This window comes from Oncorhynchus nerka, linkage group LG19, assembly GCF_034236695.1.
Source record: "Oncorhynchus nerka isolate Pitt River linkage group LG19, Oner_Uvic_2.0, whole genome shotgun sequence".
In the NCBI taxonomy this organism is placed as follows: Eukaryota; Metazoa; Chordata; class Actinopteri; order Salmoniformes; family Salmonidae; genus Oncorhynchus; species Oncorhynchus nerka.
The window spans coordinates 48,429,713-48,446,183 of record NC_088414.1 but is presented as its reverse complement, the minus strand read 5'-3'; the positions used below and the strand labels follow the sequence as shown (position 1 = coordinate 48,446,183).

Here is a 16,471-nt window from a genome sequence, read left to right as displayed (position 1 = left end):
AGTATACTGTAGGAGAAGGGGAGACAGTATACTGTAGGAGTAGGGGGAGACAGTATACTGTAGGAGAAAGGGAGACAGTATACTGTAGGAGTAGGGGAGACAGTATAATGTAGGAGAAGAGGGAGACAGTATACTGTAGGAGTATACTGGGGAGACAGTATACTGTAGGAGAGAAGGAGACAGTATACTGTAGGAGTAGGGAGACAGTATACTGTAGGAGAAGGGAGACAGTATACTGTAGGAGTAGGGGAGATAGTATACTGTAGGAGAAGGGGAGACAGTATACTGTAGGAGTAGGGGAGACAGTATACTGTAGGAGAAGAGGAGACAGTATACTGTAGGAGAAGGGGGAGACAGTATACTGTAGGAGACAGTAATACTGGGAGACAGTATAATGTAGGAGAAAGAGGGAGACAGTATACTGTAGGAGGAGGAGACAGTATTCTGTAGGAGAAGAGGAGACAGTATACTGTAGGAGTAGGGAGACAGTATACTGTAGGAGAAGGGGAGACAGTATACTGTAGGAGTAGGGGCGACAGTATACTGTAGGAGAAGTAGGTAGACAGTATACTGTAGGAAGTAGGAGACAGTATACTGTAGGAGAAGGGGAGACAGTATACTGTAGGAGTAGGGAGACAGTATACTGTAGGAGTAGGGAGACAGTATACTGTAGGAGTAGTATACTGGGGAGTCAGTATACTGTAGGAGTAGGGGGAGACAGTATGCTGTAGGAGAAGAGGAGACAGTATACTGTAGGAGTAGGGAGACAGTATAATGTAGCAGTAGGTGGAGCCAGTATACTGTAGGAGTAGTGGGCGTCAGTATACTGTAGCAGTAGGGGAGTCAGTATACTGTAGCAGTAGGGAGTCAGTATACTGTAGGAGTAGGGGAGACAGTATACTGTAGGAGAAGAGGAGACAGTATACTGTAGGAGTAGGGGAGACAGTATAATGTAGCAGTAGGTGGAGCCTGTATACTGTAGCAGTAGGGGAGACAGTATACTGTAGCAGTAGGGAGTCAGTATACTGTAGGAGTAGGGGAGTCAGTATACTGTAGGAGTAGGGAGTCAGTATACTGTAGGAGTAGGGAGACAGTATACTGTAGCAGTAGGGAGTCATTATACTGTAGGAGTAGGGGAGTCAGTATACTGTAGGAGTAGGGGAGTCAGTATACTGTAGGAGTAGGGGAGTCAGTATACTGTAGGAGGAGGGAGACAGTATACTGTAGCAGAAGGGGAGACAGTATAATGTAGCAGTAGGGAGTCAGTATACTGTAGGAGTAGGGAGTCAGTATACTGTAGGAGTAGGGAGTCAGTATACTGTAGCAGTAGGGGGAGTCAGTATACTGTAGGAGTAGGGAGACATGAAGCAGGGAGTCAGTATACTGTAGGAGTAGGGAGTCAGTATACTGTAGGAGTAGGGAGTCAGTATACTGTAGCAGTAGGGAGTCAGTATAATGTAGCAGTAGGGAGTCAGTATAATGTAGCAGTAGGGAGACAGTATATTGTAGGAGAAGAGGGAGACAGTATACTGTAGGAGTAGGGAGACAGTATACTGTAGGAAAGGGAGACAGTATACTGTAGGAGAAGGGGAGACAGTATACTGTAGGAGTAGGGGAGACAGTATACTGGGAGAGACAGTATACTGTAGGAGTAGGAGACAGTATAATGTAGGAGAAGAGGAGACAGTATACTGTAGGAGTAGGGAGACAGTATACTGTAGGAGAACAGTATACTGGGAGACAGTATACTGTAGGAGTAGGGAGACAGTATACTGTAGAGGGGAGTCAGTATACTGTAGGAGTAGGGGGAGTCAGTATACTGTAGGAGAAGTCAGGGAGACAGTATACTGTAGGAGTATACTGTAGGAGATAGTATACTGTAGGAGAAGGGGAGACAGTATACTGTAGGAGTAGGGAGACAGTATACTGTAGGAGAAGACAGGGAGACAGTATACTGTAGGAGAAGTAGGAGTAGAGTCAGTATACTGTAGGAGGGAGACAGTATACTGTAGGAGTAGGGGAGACATGAAGCAGGGGAGTATATACTGTAGGAGAGAGTCAGTATACTGTAGGAGAGAGTCAGTATACTGTAGGAGGATAATGTAGCAGTAGGAGACAGTATACTGTAGCAGTAGGGGAGACAGTATACTGTAGGAGAAAGAGGGGACAGTATACTGTAGGAGTAGGGAGACAGTATACTGTAGGAGAAGGGGGAGACAGTATACTGTAGGAGAAGAGGGAGACAGTATACTGTAGGAGTAGGGAGACAGTATACTGTAGGAGAAGGGGAGACAGTATACTGTAGGAGTAGGGGAGACAGTATACTGTAGGAGTAGGGAGACAGTATACTGGGAGACAGTATACTGTAGGAGTAGGGGAGATAGTATACTGTAGGAGAAGAGACAGTATACTGTAGGAGTAGGGAGACAGTATACTGTAGGAGAAGAGAGACAGTATACTGTAGGAGAAGAGGGAGACAGTATACTGTAGGAGTAGGGAGACAGTATAATGTAGGAGAGAAGGGAGACAGTATACTGTAGGAGGAGGGAGACAGTATACTGTAGGAGAAGAGGAGACAGTATACTGTAGGAGGGGAGACAGTATACTGTAGGAGAAGGGGAGACAGTATACTGTAGGAGAAGTATACTGTAGGAGGAGAGACAGTATACTGTAGGAGAAGGGAGACAGTATACAGTATACTGTAGGAGTAGGGGAGACAGTATACTGTAGGAGTAGGGAGACAGTATACTGTAGGATAAGGGAGACAGTATACTGTAGGAGTAGGGAGACAGTATACTGTAGGAGAAGTCAGTATACTGTAGCAGTAGGGGAGACAGTATACTGTAGGAGGGAGACAGTATACTGTAGGAGTAGGGGGAGACAGTATACTGTAGCAGTAGGGGAGTCAGTATACTGTAGGAGTAGGGGAGACAGTATGCTGTAGGAGAAGAGGGAGACAGTATACTGTAGGAGTAGGGGAGACAGTATAATGTGGGAGCCAGTATACAGTATACTGTAGCAGTAGAGGGGAGTCAGTATACTGTAGCAGTAGTCAGTATACTGTAGGAGTAGGGGGACAGTATACTGTAGCAGTAGGGGAGACAGTATACTGTAGCAGTAGGGGGGGTCAGTATACTGTAGGAGTAGGGAGTCAGTATACTGTAGGCAGGGGAGACAGTATACTGTAGGAGTAGGGAGACAGTATAATGTAGCAGTAGGGGGTCAGTATACTGTAGGAGTAGGGAGACATGAAGCAGGAGTCAGTATACTGTAGGAGTAGGGAAGTCAGTATACTGTAGCAGTAGGGAGTCAGTATACTGTAGGAGTAGGGGGAGACAGTATACTGTAGGAGTAGGGGGAGACAGTATACTGTAGGAGTAGGGGGAGTCAGTATACTGTAGCAGTAGGGGGAGACAGTATACTGTAGGAGTAGGGGGAGACAGTATACTGTAGCAGTAGGGGGAGTCAGTATACTGTAGGAGTAGGGGGAGACAGTATACTGTAGGACATGGTAATTTTGGGGAAGACAGAGTTGTTTTATGTGTTTGTGTTTTCAGGTGGTTCCTCCTAGGGGCCATATGGGGTTAATGACACTTGTGTTAATGTTTTTCCGTGCGCCTGTCCATGTGCCTGTCCATCTCCCTAGGCGGTCTACCGCGTGACTTTCCCTGAGGACATGCCCCCTAACCAGGGCATTCTGACTGTAGGGGCATCCGACGCAGACACAGGCACCAGCGCTGAGATACAGTATTCTCTTTTTGGGATCGGAGTGGAGGACTTCTATATGGACGCAAACACTGGTATGAACACACACACACACACACACACACACACACACGCATGCAAACACTGGTATGAACACACACACACACACACATACACACACACACATGCAAACACTGGTATGAACACACACACGCACACAGACACACACACACACAGACACGCACACACACACACACACACACACACACACACACACACACATATGCAAACACTGGTATGAACACACACACACACGCACACAGACACAGACACACATACACACACACATATGCAAACACTGGTATGAACACACACACACACGCACACACACGCAAACAATGATATGAACACACACACACACACTCACACACACACGCATGCAAACACTGGTATGAACACACACACACAGACGCAAACAATGGTATGAAAACACACACAAGCAAACACTGGTGTGAACACGCACACACACACACAAACACTTGTATGAACACACACACATATGCAGAAACACTGGTATGAACACGCACACACACACACACACAATCACTGGTATGAACACGCACACACACACACACACAAACACTGGTATGAACATGCACACACACGCAAACAGGGGTATGAACACGCACACACACACGCAAACACTGGTATGAACACGCACTCACACACAAAAACACTGGTATGAACACGTACACACACACACAAACACTGGTATGAACACGCACACGCACACACACACACACAAACACTGGTATGAACGCACACACACACAAACACTGGTATGAACACGCACACACACACACAAACACTGGTATGAACACGCACACACACAAACACACACACAAACACTGGTATGAACACACACACATATGCAGAAACACTGGTATGAACACGCACACACACACACACACACACACACAATCACTGGTATGAACACGCACACACACACACACGCAAACACACCTACCCACAAACACTAGTATGAACACGCACACACACACACACACACACACACACACACACACACACACACACACACACACACACACACTGGTGGCAGTTTTTGCACAAACAGCATCTTATTCTTCTATCTAGGTGACATGAAGACAGCGACGGTGATGGACCGTGAGATTACCTCCAGCTACAAGTTGATCGCCCAGGCAACCGACGGAGGCGGGCTCTTCTGTCGCTCCGAGGTCTCTGTCACGCTATTGGATGTCAACGACAACCCGCCCTCCTTTTTTTCCAGCCAATACCTGGCCAACATTTATGAGAACGCCGCCCCCAAAGCACTGCTGACACGCCTACAAGCCAGTGACCCTGACGAAGGTGTGTGTGTGTGTGTGTGTGTGTGTGTGTGTGTGTCTGTGTGTGTCTGCCAAGGCATTTACAGTTGTAGATGACAGTACTTCTAGGTCTCAGAGCGGCCAATCATGACTAGCGGGAAGGTTGTTTCTCTTTTTCTGTGGCTAAACCGACTAGGCTCGTAATTAAACACATTTTATTTGTATTTACAGATGGCATACAAGTTTGATAATATTAAGGCGCATGAAAGTTCACATGTTCAAGAAGGCATTTCTGCCCAAAAACACAATTTGATAAAAAATAAATTGTTTTACGTACAAATGTCTTTCCTGTGAAGTCATAACATGTGACATATGCCTAGTTTCCTGAATCGGGTCACATATGAACATCTGGATACCTCCTTAATACCTCATCCTAACCGTACAGTGGTCTAGTCCCTGGCAGACTCAGCAGAGGGGTTCTTCTCCTTCCACTCTCAGTAAGGTTTAGGGTTAGGAGGGTCTAGTCCCTGGCAGACTCAGCAGAGGGGTTCTTCTCCTTCCACTCTCAGTAAGGTTTAGGGTTAGGAGGGTCTAGTCCCTGGCAGACTCAGCAGAGGGGTTCTTCTCCTTCCACTCTCAGTCAGGGTTAGGGTTAGAGGGTCTAGCTAGGCTAACATGCTAACATTATCCATTCCACTCTCAGTCAGGGTTAGGGTTAGGAGGGTCTAGCCCTAGCTAGGCTAACATGCTAACATTATCCATTCCACTCTCAGTCAGGGTTAGGGTTAGGAGGGTCTAGCCCTAGCTAGGCTAACATGCTAACATTATCCATTCCACTCTCAGTCAGGGTTAGGGTTAGGAGGGTCTAGCCCTAGCTAGGCTAACATGAACCTTCCACTCTCCAGTCAGTGCTAGGGTTAAGAGTGTCTAGCCCTAGCTAGGCTAACATGCTAACATTATCCATTCCACTCTCAGTCAGGGTTAGGGTTAAGAGTGTCTAGCTAGGCTAACATGCTAACATTACCCATTCCACTCTCAGTCAGGGTTAGGGTTAAGAGTGTCTAGCCCTAGCTAGGCTAACATGCTAACATTATCCATTCCACTCTCAGTCAGTGCTAGGGTTAAGAGGGTCTCGCTAGGCTAACAGGCTAACATGATCCCTCCACTCTCAGTCAGGGTTAGGGTTAAGAGTGTCTAGCCCTAGCTAGGCTAACAGGCTAACATGATCCTTCCATTCTCAGTCAGTGCTAGGGTTAACATTTACATTTAAGTCATTTAGCAGACGCTCTTATCCAGAGCGACTTACAAATTGGTGCTTTCACCTTATGACATCCAGTGGAACAGCCACTTTACAATAGTGCATCTAGGTCTTTTAAGGGGGGAAGGATTACTTTATCCTATTAAGAGGGTCTCGCTAGGCTAACAGGCTAACATGATCCCTCCACTCTTAGTCAGGGTTAGAATTAGGATGGTCTACACCACGATGATTGGTGGTCTACACAGTGATTACCTCTAGGTTAGAGGTTAGTGTTTAGCTAGCTGCTAGGCTAACAGTCTGGTCTCTGTCTGGTTTAGCTAACAGGCTAAAATGATCCCTCCACTCTTAGTCAGGTTTAGGAGGGTCTAGCTAGGCTAACAGTCTGGTCTCTGTCTGGTTTAGCTAACATGATCCCTCCACTCTTAGTCAGGTTTAGGAGGGTCTAGCTAGGCTAACAGTCTGGTCTCTGTCTGGTTTAGCTAACAGGCTAACATGATCCCTCCACTCTTAGTCAGGTTTAGGAGGGTCTAGCTAGGCTAACAGTCTGGTCTCTGTCTGGTTTAGCTAACAGGATCCCTCCACTCTTAGTCAGGTTTAGGATCCTCCACTCTTGTATTGTCTCTGGTTTAGTCTGAGGTTTTCTCAGGTCCAAACCTGTAGGTGGTGTACTCCTGGTAACTCCGCAGTCTGGTTCTTCTCTATAGTCTATCAGGCGTGGTGGTTCTGGAGCTAAGCCCTGGACAGAGAGACCAGAGACTCCTCAGGGTAGGATCAGGTTTCCGAGGGAGGGTCTCAGCTAGATAGGACTAACAGGTCTGATATGTCTCAGTGTATGATCTGTGTATTAGGATAACATGAGGTCAGTGATATGATAGGATACTCCAGTGATCACAGGTCAGGTTTATGATAGGACACAGGTAAGTGATATGCTAGGCTAACAGGCAGGTCCGTATATGTAACAGGCTGTGTATTGTCAGTGGTGTACTCCCTTATATGGTCAGTTATCCAGGTCCAAACCAGTTATATTGATAGGGCGGGTTCTTACTCAGTGATATGATAGGACACAGGTCATAGATAGGACACAGGTCCAGTATCAGTGATATGATAGGGCGTGGTGGTTCTGGAGAAAGCCCTGGATCCAGAGACTCGTGATAGGGTCCAGGATCCAGGCCTCCGACCGCTCCCGGACTGCAGGGGGGCGCTATCCTCACAGGTCAGTGATATGATAGGACATTTGATAGATAGGGCGCAGTGATATGATAGGACCTCAGTGGTCAGTGATATGATAGGATACAGGTCAGTTATATTGATAGGACGCAGGTCAGTGATATGATCGATACAGGTCAGTGATATGATAGGACACAGGTCAGGTATATGATAGGACACAGGTCCGTGATATGATAGGATACAGGTCAGTTATATTGATAGGACGCCCGGTCAGTGATCAGGTCAGTGATATGATAGGGAGGTCAGTGATATGATAGGGCAGGTCAGTGATATGATAGGACAGGTCAGTGTCCAGTGATATGATAGGACGCAGGTCAGTGATATGATAGGACACAGGTCAAGTGATATGATAGGACGCAGGTCAGTGATATGATAGGACGCAGGTCAGTGATATGATAGGATATGATATGATAGGCGCAGGTCAGTGATATGATAGGGCGCAGGTCAGTGATATGATAGGACGTCAGTGATGATCAGATATGATAGGACACAGGTCAGTGATATGATAGGATACAGGTCAGTTATATTGATAGGACGCAGGTCAGTGATATGATAGGATACAGGTCAGTGATATGATAGGACACAGGTCAGGTATATGATAGGACACAGGTAAGTGATCATGATATGATAGGATACAGGTCAGTTATATTGATCAGTGATATGATAGGATACAGGTCAGTGTCAGGTATATGATAGGACACAGGTCAGTTATATGATAGACGCAGGTATGATAGATAGGATACAGGTCAGTTATATTGATAGGACGCAGGTCAGTGATATGATAGGATACAGGTCAGGGATATGATAGGACGCAGGTCAGTGATATGATAGGGCACAGTGATATGATAGGGCGCAGGTCAGTGATATGATAGGACGCAGGTCAGTGATATGATGGACACAGGTCAGTGATATGATAGGATACAGGATCAGTCAGTGATATGATATTGATATGATAGGGCGCAGGTCAGTGATATGATAGGATACAGGTCAGTGATATGATAGGACACAGGTCAGTGTATGATGATAGTGATATGATAGGGCGCAGGTCAGTTATATACAGGTCAGATTGATAGGACGCAGGTCAGTGATATGATAGGATACAGGTCAGTGATATGATAGGACACAGGTCAGGTATATGATAGGACACAGGTCAGTTATATGATAGGACGCAGGTCAGTGATATGATAGGATACAGGTCAGTTATATTGATAGGACGCAGGTCAGTGATATGATAGGATACAGGTCAGTTATATGATAAGAAACAGGTGCAGTTGTTGGAACGAACTCTTCCATACATTTAAATGGTCTGTCGAAGTCAAGGTTTCCCGAACAGGATTCATATCGTAATGGTTAGATTTCCTGTCTGTGGATCAGAATGTTGTGGCTTCACCTCCCGGTGGAGGTATTTCGACCATGATTTTGATAAACCTCTTAGATGTGAAGTTATCTGTTTAGAGGACCTGCGTGGTTCTGCTACCTGTTCCGGCCGACTTGTTCACATGTAAATCGATCTGTGGACACCATTACGCTCCTTCTCATGTCTTCAAGGCATTTTAATCATGGGTTAAAAGCATGGGTGGAGTAGGCATTGTGGTGCTGTAAAACCTTGGTAGAACATGGGTGGAGTAGGCATTGTGGTGCTGTAAAACCTTGGTAGAGCATTGGTGGAGTAGGCATTGTGGTGCTGTAAAACCTTGGTAGAGCATGGGTGGAGTAGGCATTGTGGTGCCGTAAAACCTTGGTAGAGCATGGGTGGAGTAGGCATTGTGGTGCTGTAAAACCTTGGTAGAGCATGGGTGGAGTAGGCATGGTGGTGCCGTAAAACCTTGGTAGAGCATGGGTGGAGTAGGCATTGTGGTGCTGTAAAACCTTGGTAGAGCATGGGTGGAGTAGGCATGGTGGTGCTCATGTGAATTTCCTTTCTTTTTAGGCTTCAGACCAATGCCTATTCTCACCTAAAACCTACTTTTAGTTTTTAATATGATAGAACACAGGTCAGTTACATGAAAGGACACAGTCCCTCTGCACAGGCTCCACACAGAACTGAGTCTGTGTTTCTATTAGCCAGCAGGGGGCACTACCGTCACAGGGTGATACAATCTGACCAATGATAGTTGTTGGTTTTTGGAATTGAGGACTATTTAGCTGAATTGTACTGAACCATCCTGATGATTGGTAGAGATGGAATGTCTGAGTTGTTCCGTACCTTTTGCCGGTGTTTTTAAATGTAGTCTTCTGAATAGTTTCTCGTCTCGTACCAATGCTTTAATCGTAATATGAATCTTGAAGCTAAGATTATGTCTGTGTGTTAGTGAATCTTGAAGCTAAGATTATGTCTGTGTGTTAGTGAATCTTGAAGCTAAGATTATGTCTGTGTGTTAGTGAATCTTGAAGCTAAGATTATGTCTGTGTGTTAGTGAATCTTGAAGCTAAGATTATGTCTGTGTGTTAGTGAATCTTGAAGCTAAGATTATGTCTGTGTGTTAGTGAATCTTGAAGCTTGGGTTATGTCTGTGTGTGTGTGTTAGTGAATCTTGAAGCTTGGGTTATGTCTGTGTGTTAGTGAATCTTGAAGCTTGGGTTATGTCTGTGTCTGTGTGTTAGTGAATCTTGAAGCTTGGGTTATGTCTGTGTGTTAGTGAATCTTGAAGCTTGGGTTATGTCTGTGTCTGTGTGTTAGTGAATCTTGAAGCTTGGGTTATGTCTGTGTGTTAGTGAATCTTGAAGCTTGGGTTATGTCTGTGTGTTAGTGAATCTTGAAGCTTGGGTTATGTCTGTGTGTTAGTGAATCTTGAAGCTTGGGTTATGTCTGTGTGTTAGTGAATCTTGAAGCTTGGGTTATGTCTGTGTGTTAGTGAATCTTGAAGCTTGGGTTATGTCTGTGTGTGTGTGTTAGTGAATCTTCAAGATTGGGATATGTCTGTGTGTCTGTGTTTGTTTATGTGTTTTTGCGTTGTTCTTGTTCCTAACAGGTGGATCTGACAGTAGTGGTGTTGGACGTCAACGACAACCCCCCGGTGTTCCAGAGGCGTGACTACACCGTCACCGTGCCCGAGGACGTTGCCATGGGAACAGAGATCCTGCGGCTGTCGGCCACCAGTGACGACATTGGGGCAAACGCTGAGGTCACGTACAGCATCAGGGCTGGCAACGAACTGGGGAAGTTTCAGATTGACAGAACTCTGGGTGAGTAGGAGGGTAGGTGGGTGTATAATTTCCTTGACTTCAAGGTACTTAAAAACTTTGTGTGTGTGTGTGTGTGTGTGTGTGTGTGTGTGTGTGTGTGTGTGTGTGTGTGTGTGTGTAGGCTCCATCTCAGTAGTTGATGACATGGACTTTGAGGTGTGTAAGGACTACTTCCTGACTATAGAGGCTTGGGACGGCGGGGCCCCGCCCCTCAGCACTGCTACCATGGTAACCATAGAACTGATGGACGTCAACGACAACGCTCCAGCCTTCAGTCAGGATATCTACAACGTGCTGGTCAGCGAGGACGCATCAGTCGGACAGACTATCACCAGGGTGAGTGTGTGGGTGGATGGGTCGGCTGGGTGGGTGGGTGTGGGTGGTTGGGTCGGTTGGGTGGGTGTGGGTGGTTGGGTCGGATGGGTGGGTGGGTGTGGGTGGTTGGGTCGGATGGGTGGGTGGGTGTGGGTGGTTGGGTCGGTGTGGGTGGGTGGATGGGTCAGTTGGGTGTGGGTGGTTAGGTCGGTTGGGTGGGTGTGGGTGAGTGGTTGGGTTGGGTGGGTGTGTGTGGGTGGTTGGGTCGGATGGGTGGGTGGGTGTGGCTGGTTGGGTCGGTGTGGGTGGGTGGATGGGTCAGTTGGGTGTGGGTGGTTAGGTCGGTTGGGTGGGTGTGGGTGGGTGGTTGGTTGGGTGGGTTTGGTTGGGTGGGTGGGTGGGTCGGTGGGGTTGGTTGGGTGGGTGTGGGTGGTCGGGTCAGTTGGGTGTGGGTGGTTGGGTCGGTTGGGTGGGTGTGGGTGGTTGGGTTGGGTGGGTGGGTGTGGGTGGTTGGGTCGGATGGGTGGGTGGGTGTGGGTGGTTGGGTTGGTGTGGGTGGGTGGATGGGTCAGTTGGGTGTGGGTGGTTAGGTCGGTTGGGTGGGTGTGGGTGAGTGGTTGGGTTGGGTTGGGTGTGTGTGGGGTGGTTGGGTGGGTTGGGTGGTTGGTGGGTGGGTGGGTGTGGCTGGTTGGGTCGGTGTGGGGTGGGTGGATGGGTCAGTTGGGTGTGGGTGGTTAGGTCCGGTTGGGTGGGTGTGGGTGGGTGGTTGGTTGGGTGGGTTTGGTTGGGTGGGTGGGTGGGGTCGGTGGGGTTGGTTGGGTGGGTGTGGGTGGTTGGGTCAGTTGGGTGTGGGTGGTTGGGTCGGTTTGGTGGGTGTGGGTGGTTGGTTGGGTGGGTGGGTGTGGGTGGTTGGGTGGGTGTGGGTGGTTGGGTCCGTCGGTTGGTGTGGGTGTGGGTAGTTGGGTTGGTGTGGGTGGGTGGATGGGTCAGTTGGTGTGGGTGGTTAGGTCGGTTGGGTGGGTGTGGGTGGTTGGTTGGGTGGGTGGGGTCGGTTGGGTGGGTGTGGGTGGTTGGTTGGGTGTGGTGGGTGGGTGGTTGGGTGGGTGGGTGTGGGTGGGTGGTTGGGTGGGTGTGGGTGGTTGGGTCCGTTGGTTGGGTGGTGTGGGTGGTTGGGGTGTTTGGGTGTGGGTGGTTGGTTGGGTCGGTTGGGTTGGTTGGGTGGGTGTGGGTGGTTGGGTCAGTTGGGTGGGTGTGGGTGGGTGGGTGGTTGGGTCAGTTAGGTGTGGGTGTTTGGGTCGGTTTGGTGGGTGTGGGTGGGTGTGGTTGGGTTGGTTGGTTGAGTGGGTGGGTGGTTTGGTCGGTTGGGTGTGGGTGGGAGGTTGGGTCAGTTGGGTGTGGGTGGTTGGGTCAGTTGGGTGGGTGTGGGTGGGTGGTTGGGTCAGTCTGGTGTGGGTGGTTGGGTCGGTTGGGTGTGGGTGGTTGGGTCGGTTGGGTGGTTAGGTTGGGTGGGTGGTTGGGTGGTTGGTGTGGGTGGTTGGGTCGGTTGGGTCGGTTAGGTGGTTGTGGATGGGTGGGTGGGTGGTTGGGTTGTTGGGTGTGGGTGGGTGGTTGGGTCAGTTGGGTGTGGGTGGTTGGGTCAGTTGGGTGGGTGGGTGGTTGGGTCAGTTGGGTGGTTGGGTGTGGGTGGTTGGTTGGGTCGGTTGGGGGGGTGTGGGTGGGTGGTTGGGTCGGTTGGTCGGTTGGGTGGGTTGATGTGGGTGGGTGGTTGGGTGGTTGATGGTTGGGTGGTTGGGTCGGTTGGGTGGGTGTGGGTGGGTGGGTGGTTGGGTGGGGTGGGTGGGTGGGTGGTTGGGTGGGTTGGGTGGGTGGTCGTCGGGTGGTTGGGTGGGTGGGTGGGTGGGTGGGTGGTTGGGTCAGTGGGGTGGTGTGGGTGGGTGGTTGGGTGGTTGGGTGTGGGTGGTTGGGTGGGTTGGGTGTGGGTGGTTGTCCTTTGGTTGGGGGTGGTTGGGTTATTATGTTATTGATCTATTTATTTGTGGGTGGTTCTTGGATATCTTGGATTGGGTGGTTAGGTGACCTAGTTGTGTGGGTGGTTGGGTCGGTTGGGTGGTTATTGGTCAGTTGTGACCTGTGGGTGGTTGGGTCGGTTGGGTGTTGGGTGGTTGGGACCTAGTTGTTATGGTCTATTGTGTTGGGTGGTTGGGTATTGGTTTGGTATTGGTTAGGTGACCTATTGTGTATTGTATTGGTGGTTGGGTCTTATTGTATTGACCTATTGTTGGGTTGTTATCTCTTGGATCTCTTGTTGTCTACTGTATTGATATATTGTGGGTGGTTCTTGTATTGGTTCTGGTTTCCTCTATTTTACTTTCAATTGTTAGGTCAGTTGTGTGTGGGTGGTTGGTGTGTGGTGGTGTGGTTAGGTCAGTTGTGTGTGGGTGGTTGGGTGGTTGGGTGGTTAGGTCAGTTGTCCTGGGTGACCGTGGGTTTGGTTGGGTGGTTAGGGTTGTCAACAAGAGTGGGTGGTTGGAGTGAGGTTGGGTGGTTGAGGTTTTGTTCGAACGTTGGTTGGGTGGGTGATAATAGGTGGGTGGGTGGGTGGTTGGGTAGGGACAGGTTGGGTGGGTGGATGGGTGGTTGGGTGGGTGGTTGGGTGGATAGTAGGTTGGGGATGGGTGGTTGAGGGGGTAGTGAGGTGGGTGGTTGGGATGGGTAGGGACAGGATACTAGGTGGGTGGGTGGTTGTGGGTAGTGGACAGGATGGGTAGTGGACAGGTGGGTGGACAGGATGGTAGTGGGGATGGGTGGGTGGATACTGGGTGGGTGGGTGGGTGGTTGTAGTGGGTGGGTGGTGGGTGGGTGGTAGTGGGTGGTTGGGTGGGTGGAGACAGGATTGGGTGGGGATGGTTGGGTGGGTGGACAGGATGGGTGGTAGTGGGTAGTGGTTGGGTGGGATGGTTGGGTGGGTGGGACAAGGGTAGGGTGGACAGGATGGTAGTGGGTGGTTGGGTGGGTGGGTGGGTGGATTGGGGTGGACAGGATAGTGGTAGTGGACAGGATGGTTGGGTGGGTGGGTGGGGGTGGGTGGGTGGGTGGGGTGGGATGGGTGGTGTCCTTTAGACAGGATGAGGTAGTTCACTATTATTATGTTATTGATCTATTATATTTGTATTAATCACTTTTATTGATCTAGGTTACTAGGTAGTGAGACAGATCTCTTCTACAGATTATTGTATTGATACTATTGTATTACTAGGTAGACAGGATTGTATTGACCTATTGTATTGACCTATTGGTAGTGACCTATAGTGTATTGACCTATTGTGAGACAGGATAGTATGTGACGGATTAGGTAGTGAGACTATTGTATTGACCTAGGATACTGTATGAGTCTATTAGTATTGACCTATTGAGACATTGAGTGAGACAGGATACTATTGTATGTGTGAGACTATACTGTATTGACCTATTGTATTGACCTATTGTATGTGTCTATTGTATTGACCTATTAGTATTGACCTATTGTAGTTGACCTATTGTAGTGACCTATTGTATTGACCTATTGTATAGTGAGACTATTGTATTGAGACAGGATTAGTATTGACCTATTGTATTGACCTATTGTATTGACCTATTAGGTATTGACCTATTGTATTGAGACAGGATTGTATTGACAGGATACTAGGTATTGAGACATTGTATTGAGACAGGATCTCTATTGAGACAGGATAGTATCTCTGAGACAGGATAGTGATGAGACTACTATTGTATTGTATCTACTTACTATTGATATATTGTAGTGATCTCTTGTATTGATCTACTGTATTGATATATTGTATTGATCTCTTGTATTGACCTAGTAGGTGTAGTTGATACTAGGTATTTTACTGTCAATTGTGTTCTGACTTTCAATTCAGACAGGATAGTAATAGTCAATATCTTATTTGATGTGTGATTATGTGTGGATAGTAGTGTGTGTGAGACAGAGATAGTGTGTGAGACAGTACTGTAGTGAGACAGGATACTGTGTGTGTGTGTGTAGTGTGTGTGTGTGTACTAAGTAGTGTGTGTACAGTTGCTAGCGGAGGACCTGGACAGCCAGGTGAACGTGGACGGATCACTTACTCCATCCTCCGTGGTGACCGTGGCAACCAGTTCTGGATCGACCCGGTAGTGAGACAGGATAGACTAGTCAAAGGATCAACAGAGACTGGACAGGGGGTAGTGAGACAGGATACAGGTAGTGAGACACATACTAGGTAGTGAGACAGGATACTAGGTAGTGAGACAGGATACACAGACAGGATACCAGGATAGTAGGTAGTGACAGGATACTAGGTAGTGAGACAGGATAGTAGGTAGTGAGACAGGATACTAGGTCCCTGACAGGATAGGAGGTAGTGAGACAGGGTAATAGGTAGTTGAGACAGGATTAGGTGAGAGACAGGATACTAGGTAGTGAGACAGGATAGTAGGTAGTGAGACAGGATAGTAGGTAGTGAGACAGGATAGTAGGTAGTGAGACAGGATAATAGGTAGTGAGACAGGATAATAGGTAGTGAGACAGGATACTAGGTAGTGAGACAGGATACTAGGTAGTGAGACAGGATAGTAGGTAGTGAGACAGGATACTAGGTAGTGAGACAGGATAGTAGGTAGTGAGACAGGATAGATAGGTAGTGAGACAGGATAGTAGGTAGTGAGACAGGATACTAGGTAGTGAGACAGGATAGTAGGTAGTGAGACAGGATACTAGGTAGTGAGACAGGATAGTAGGTAGTGAGACAGGATACTAGGTAGTGAGACAGGATAGTAGGTAGTGAGACAGGATACTAGGTAGTGAGACAGGATACTAGGTAGTGAGACAGGATACTAGGTAGTGAGACAGGATAGTAGGTAGTGAGACAGGATACTAGGTAGTGAGACAGGATAGTAGGTAGTGAGACAGGATACTAGGTAGTGAGACAGGATAGTAGGTAGTGAGACAGGATACTAGGTAGTGAGACAAGGATAGGAGGTACTGAGACAGGATACTAGGTAGTAAAACAGGGTAATAGACAGTAGGTAGTGAGACAGGATACTAGGTAGTGAGACAGGATACTAGGTAGTGAGACAGGATAGTAGGTAGTGAGACAGGATAGTAGGTAGTGAGACAGGATAGTAGGTAGTGAGACAGGATAGTAGGTAGTGAGACAGGATAGTAGGTAGTGAGACAGGATACTAGTAGTGAGACAGGATAGTAGGTAGTGAGACAGGATACTAGGTTTGTGAGACAGGATAGTAGTGAGACAGGATAGTAGGTAGTGAGACAGGATACTAGGTAGTGAGACAGGATAGTAGGTAGTGAGACAGGATACTAGGTAGTGAGACAGGATACTAGAGTGAGACAGGATAGTAGGTAGTGAGACAGGATACTAGGTAGTGAGACAGGATA

General features: G+C 48.1%; 1 protein-coding gene across 1 annotated transcript in view; it reads left to right on the top strand.

Moving 5' to 3' along the window:
• LOC135562556 (protocadherin Fat 3) overlaps window positions 1-16,471 on the top strand; it is a gene marked incomplete at its 5' end in the record, with an annotated part of 349,011 nt that overhangs the window by 264,432 nt on the left and 68,108 nt on the right. The window contains 8 exon segments of the mRNA XM_065005063.1: window positions 3,647-3,800; window positions 4,861-5,098; window positions 5,486-5,548; window positions 7,014-7,074; window positions 10,509-10,722; window positions 10,844-11,058; window positions 15,113-15,145; window positions 15,148-15,261. Coding sequence (XP_064861135.1) covers window positions 3,647-3,800; window positions 4,861-5,098; window positions 5,486-5,548; window positions 7,014-7,074; window positions 10,509-10,722; window positions 10,844-11,058; window positions 15,113-15,145; window positions 15,148-15,261 — 1,092 coding nt within the window.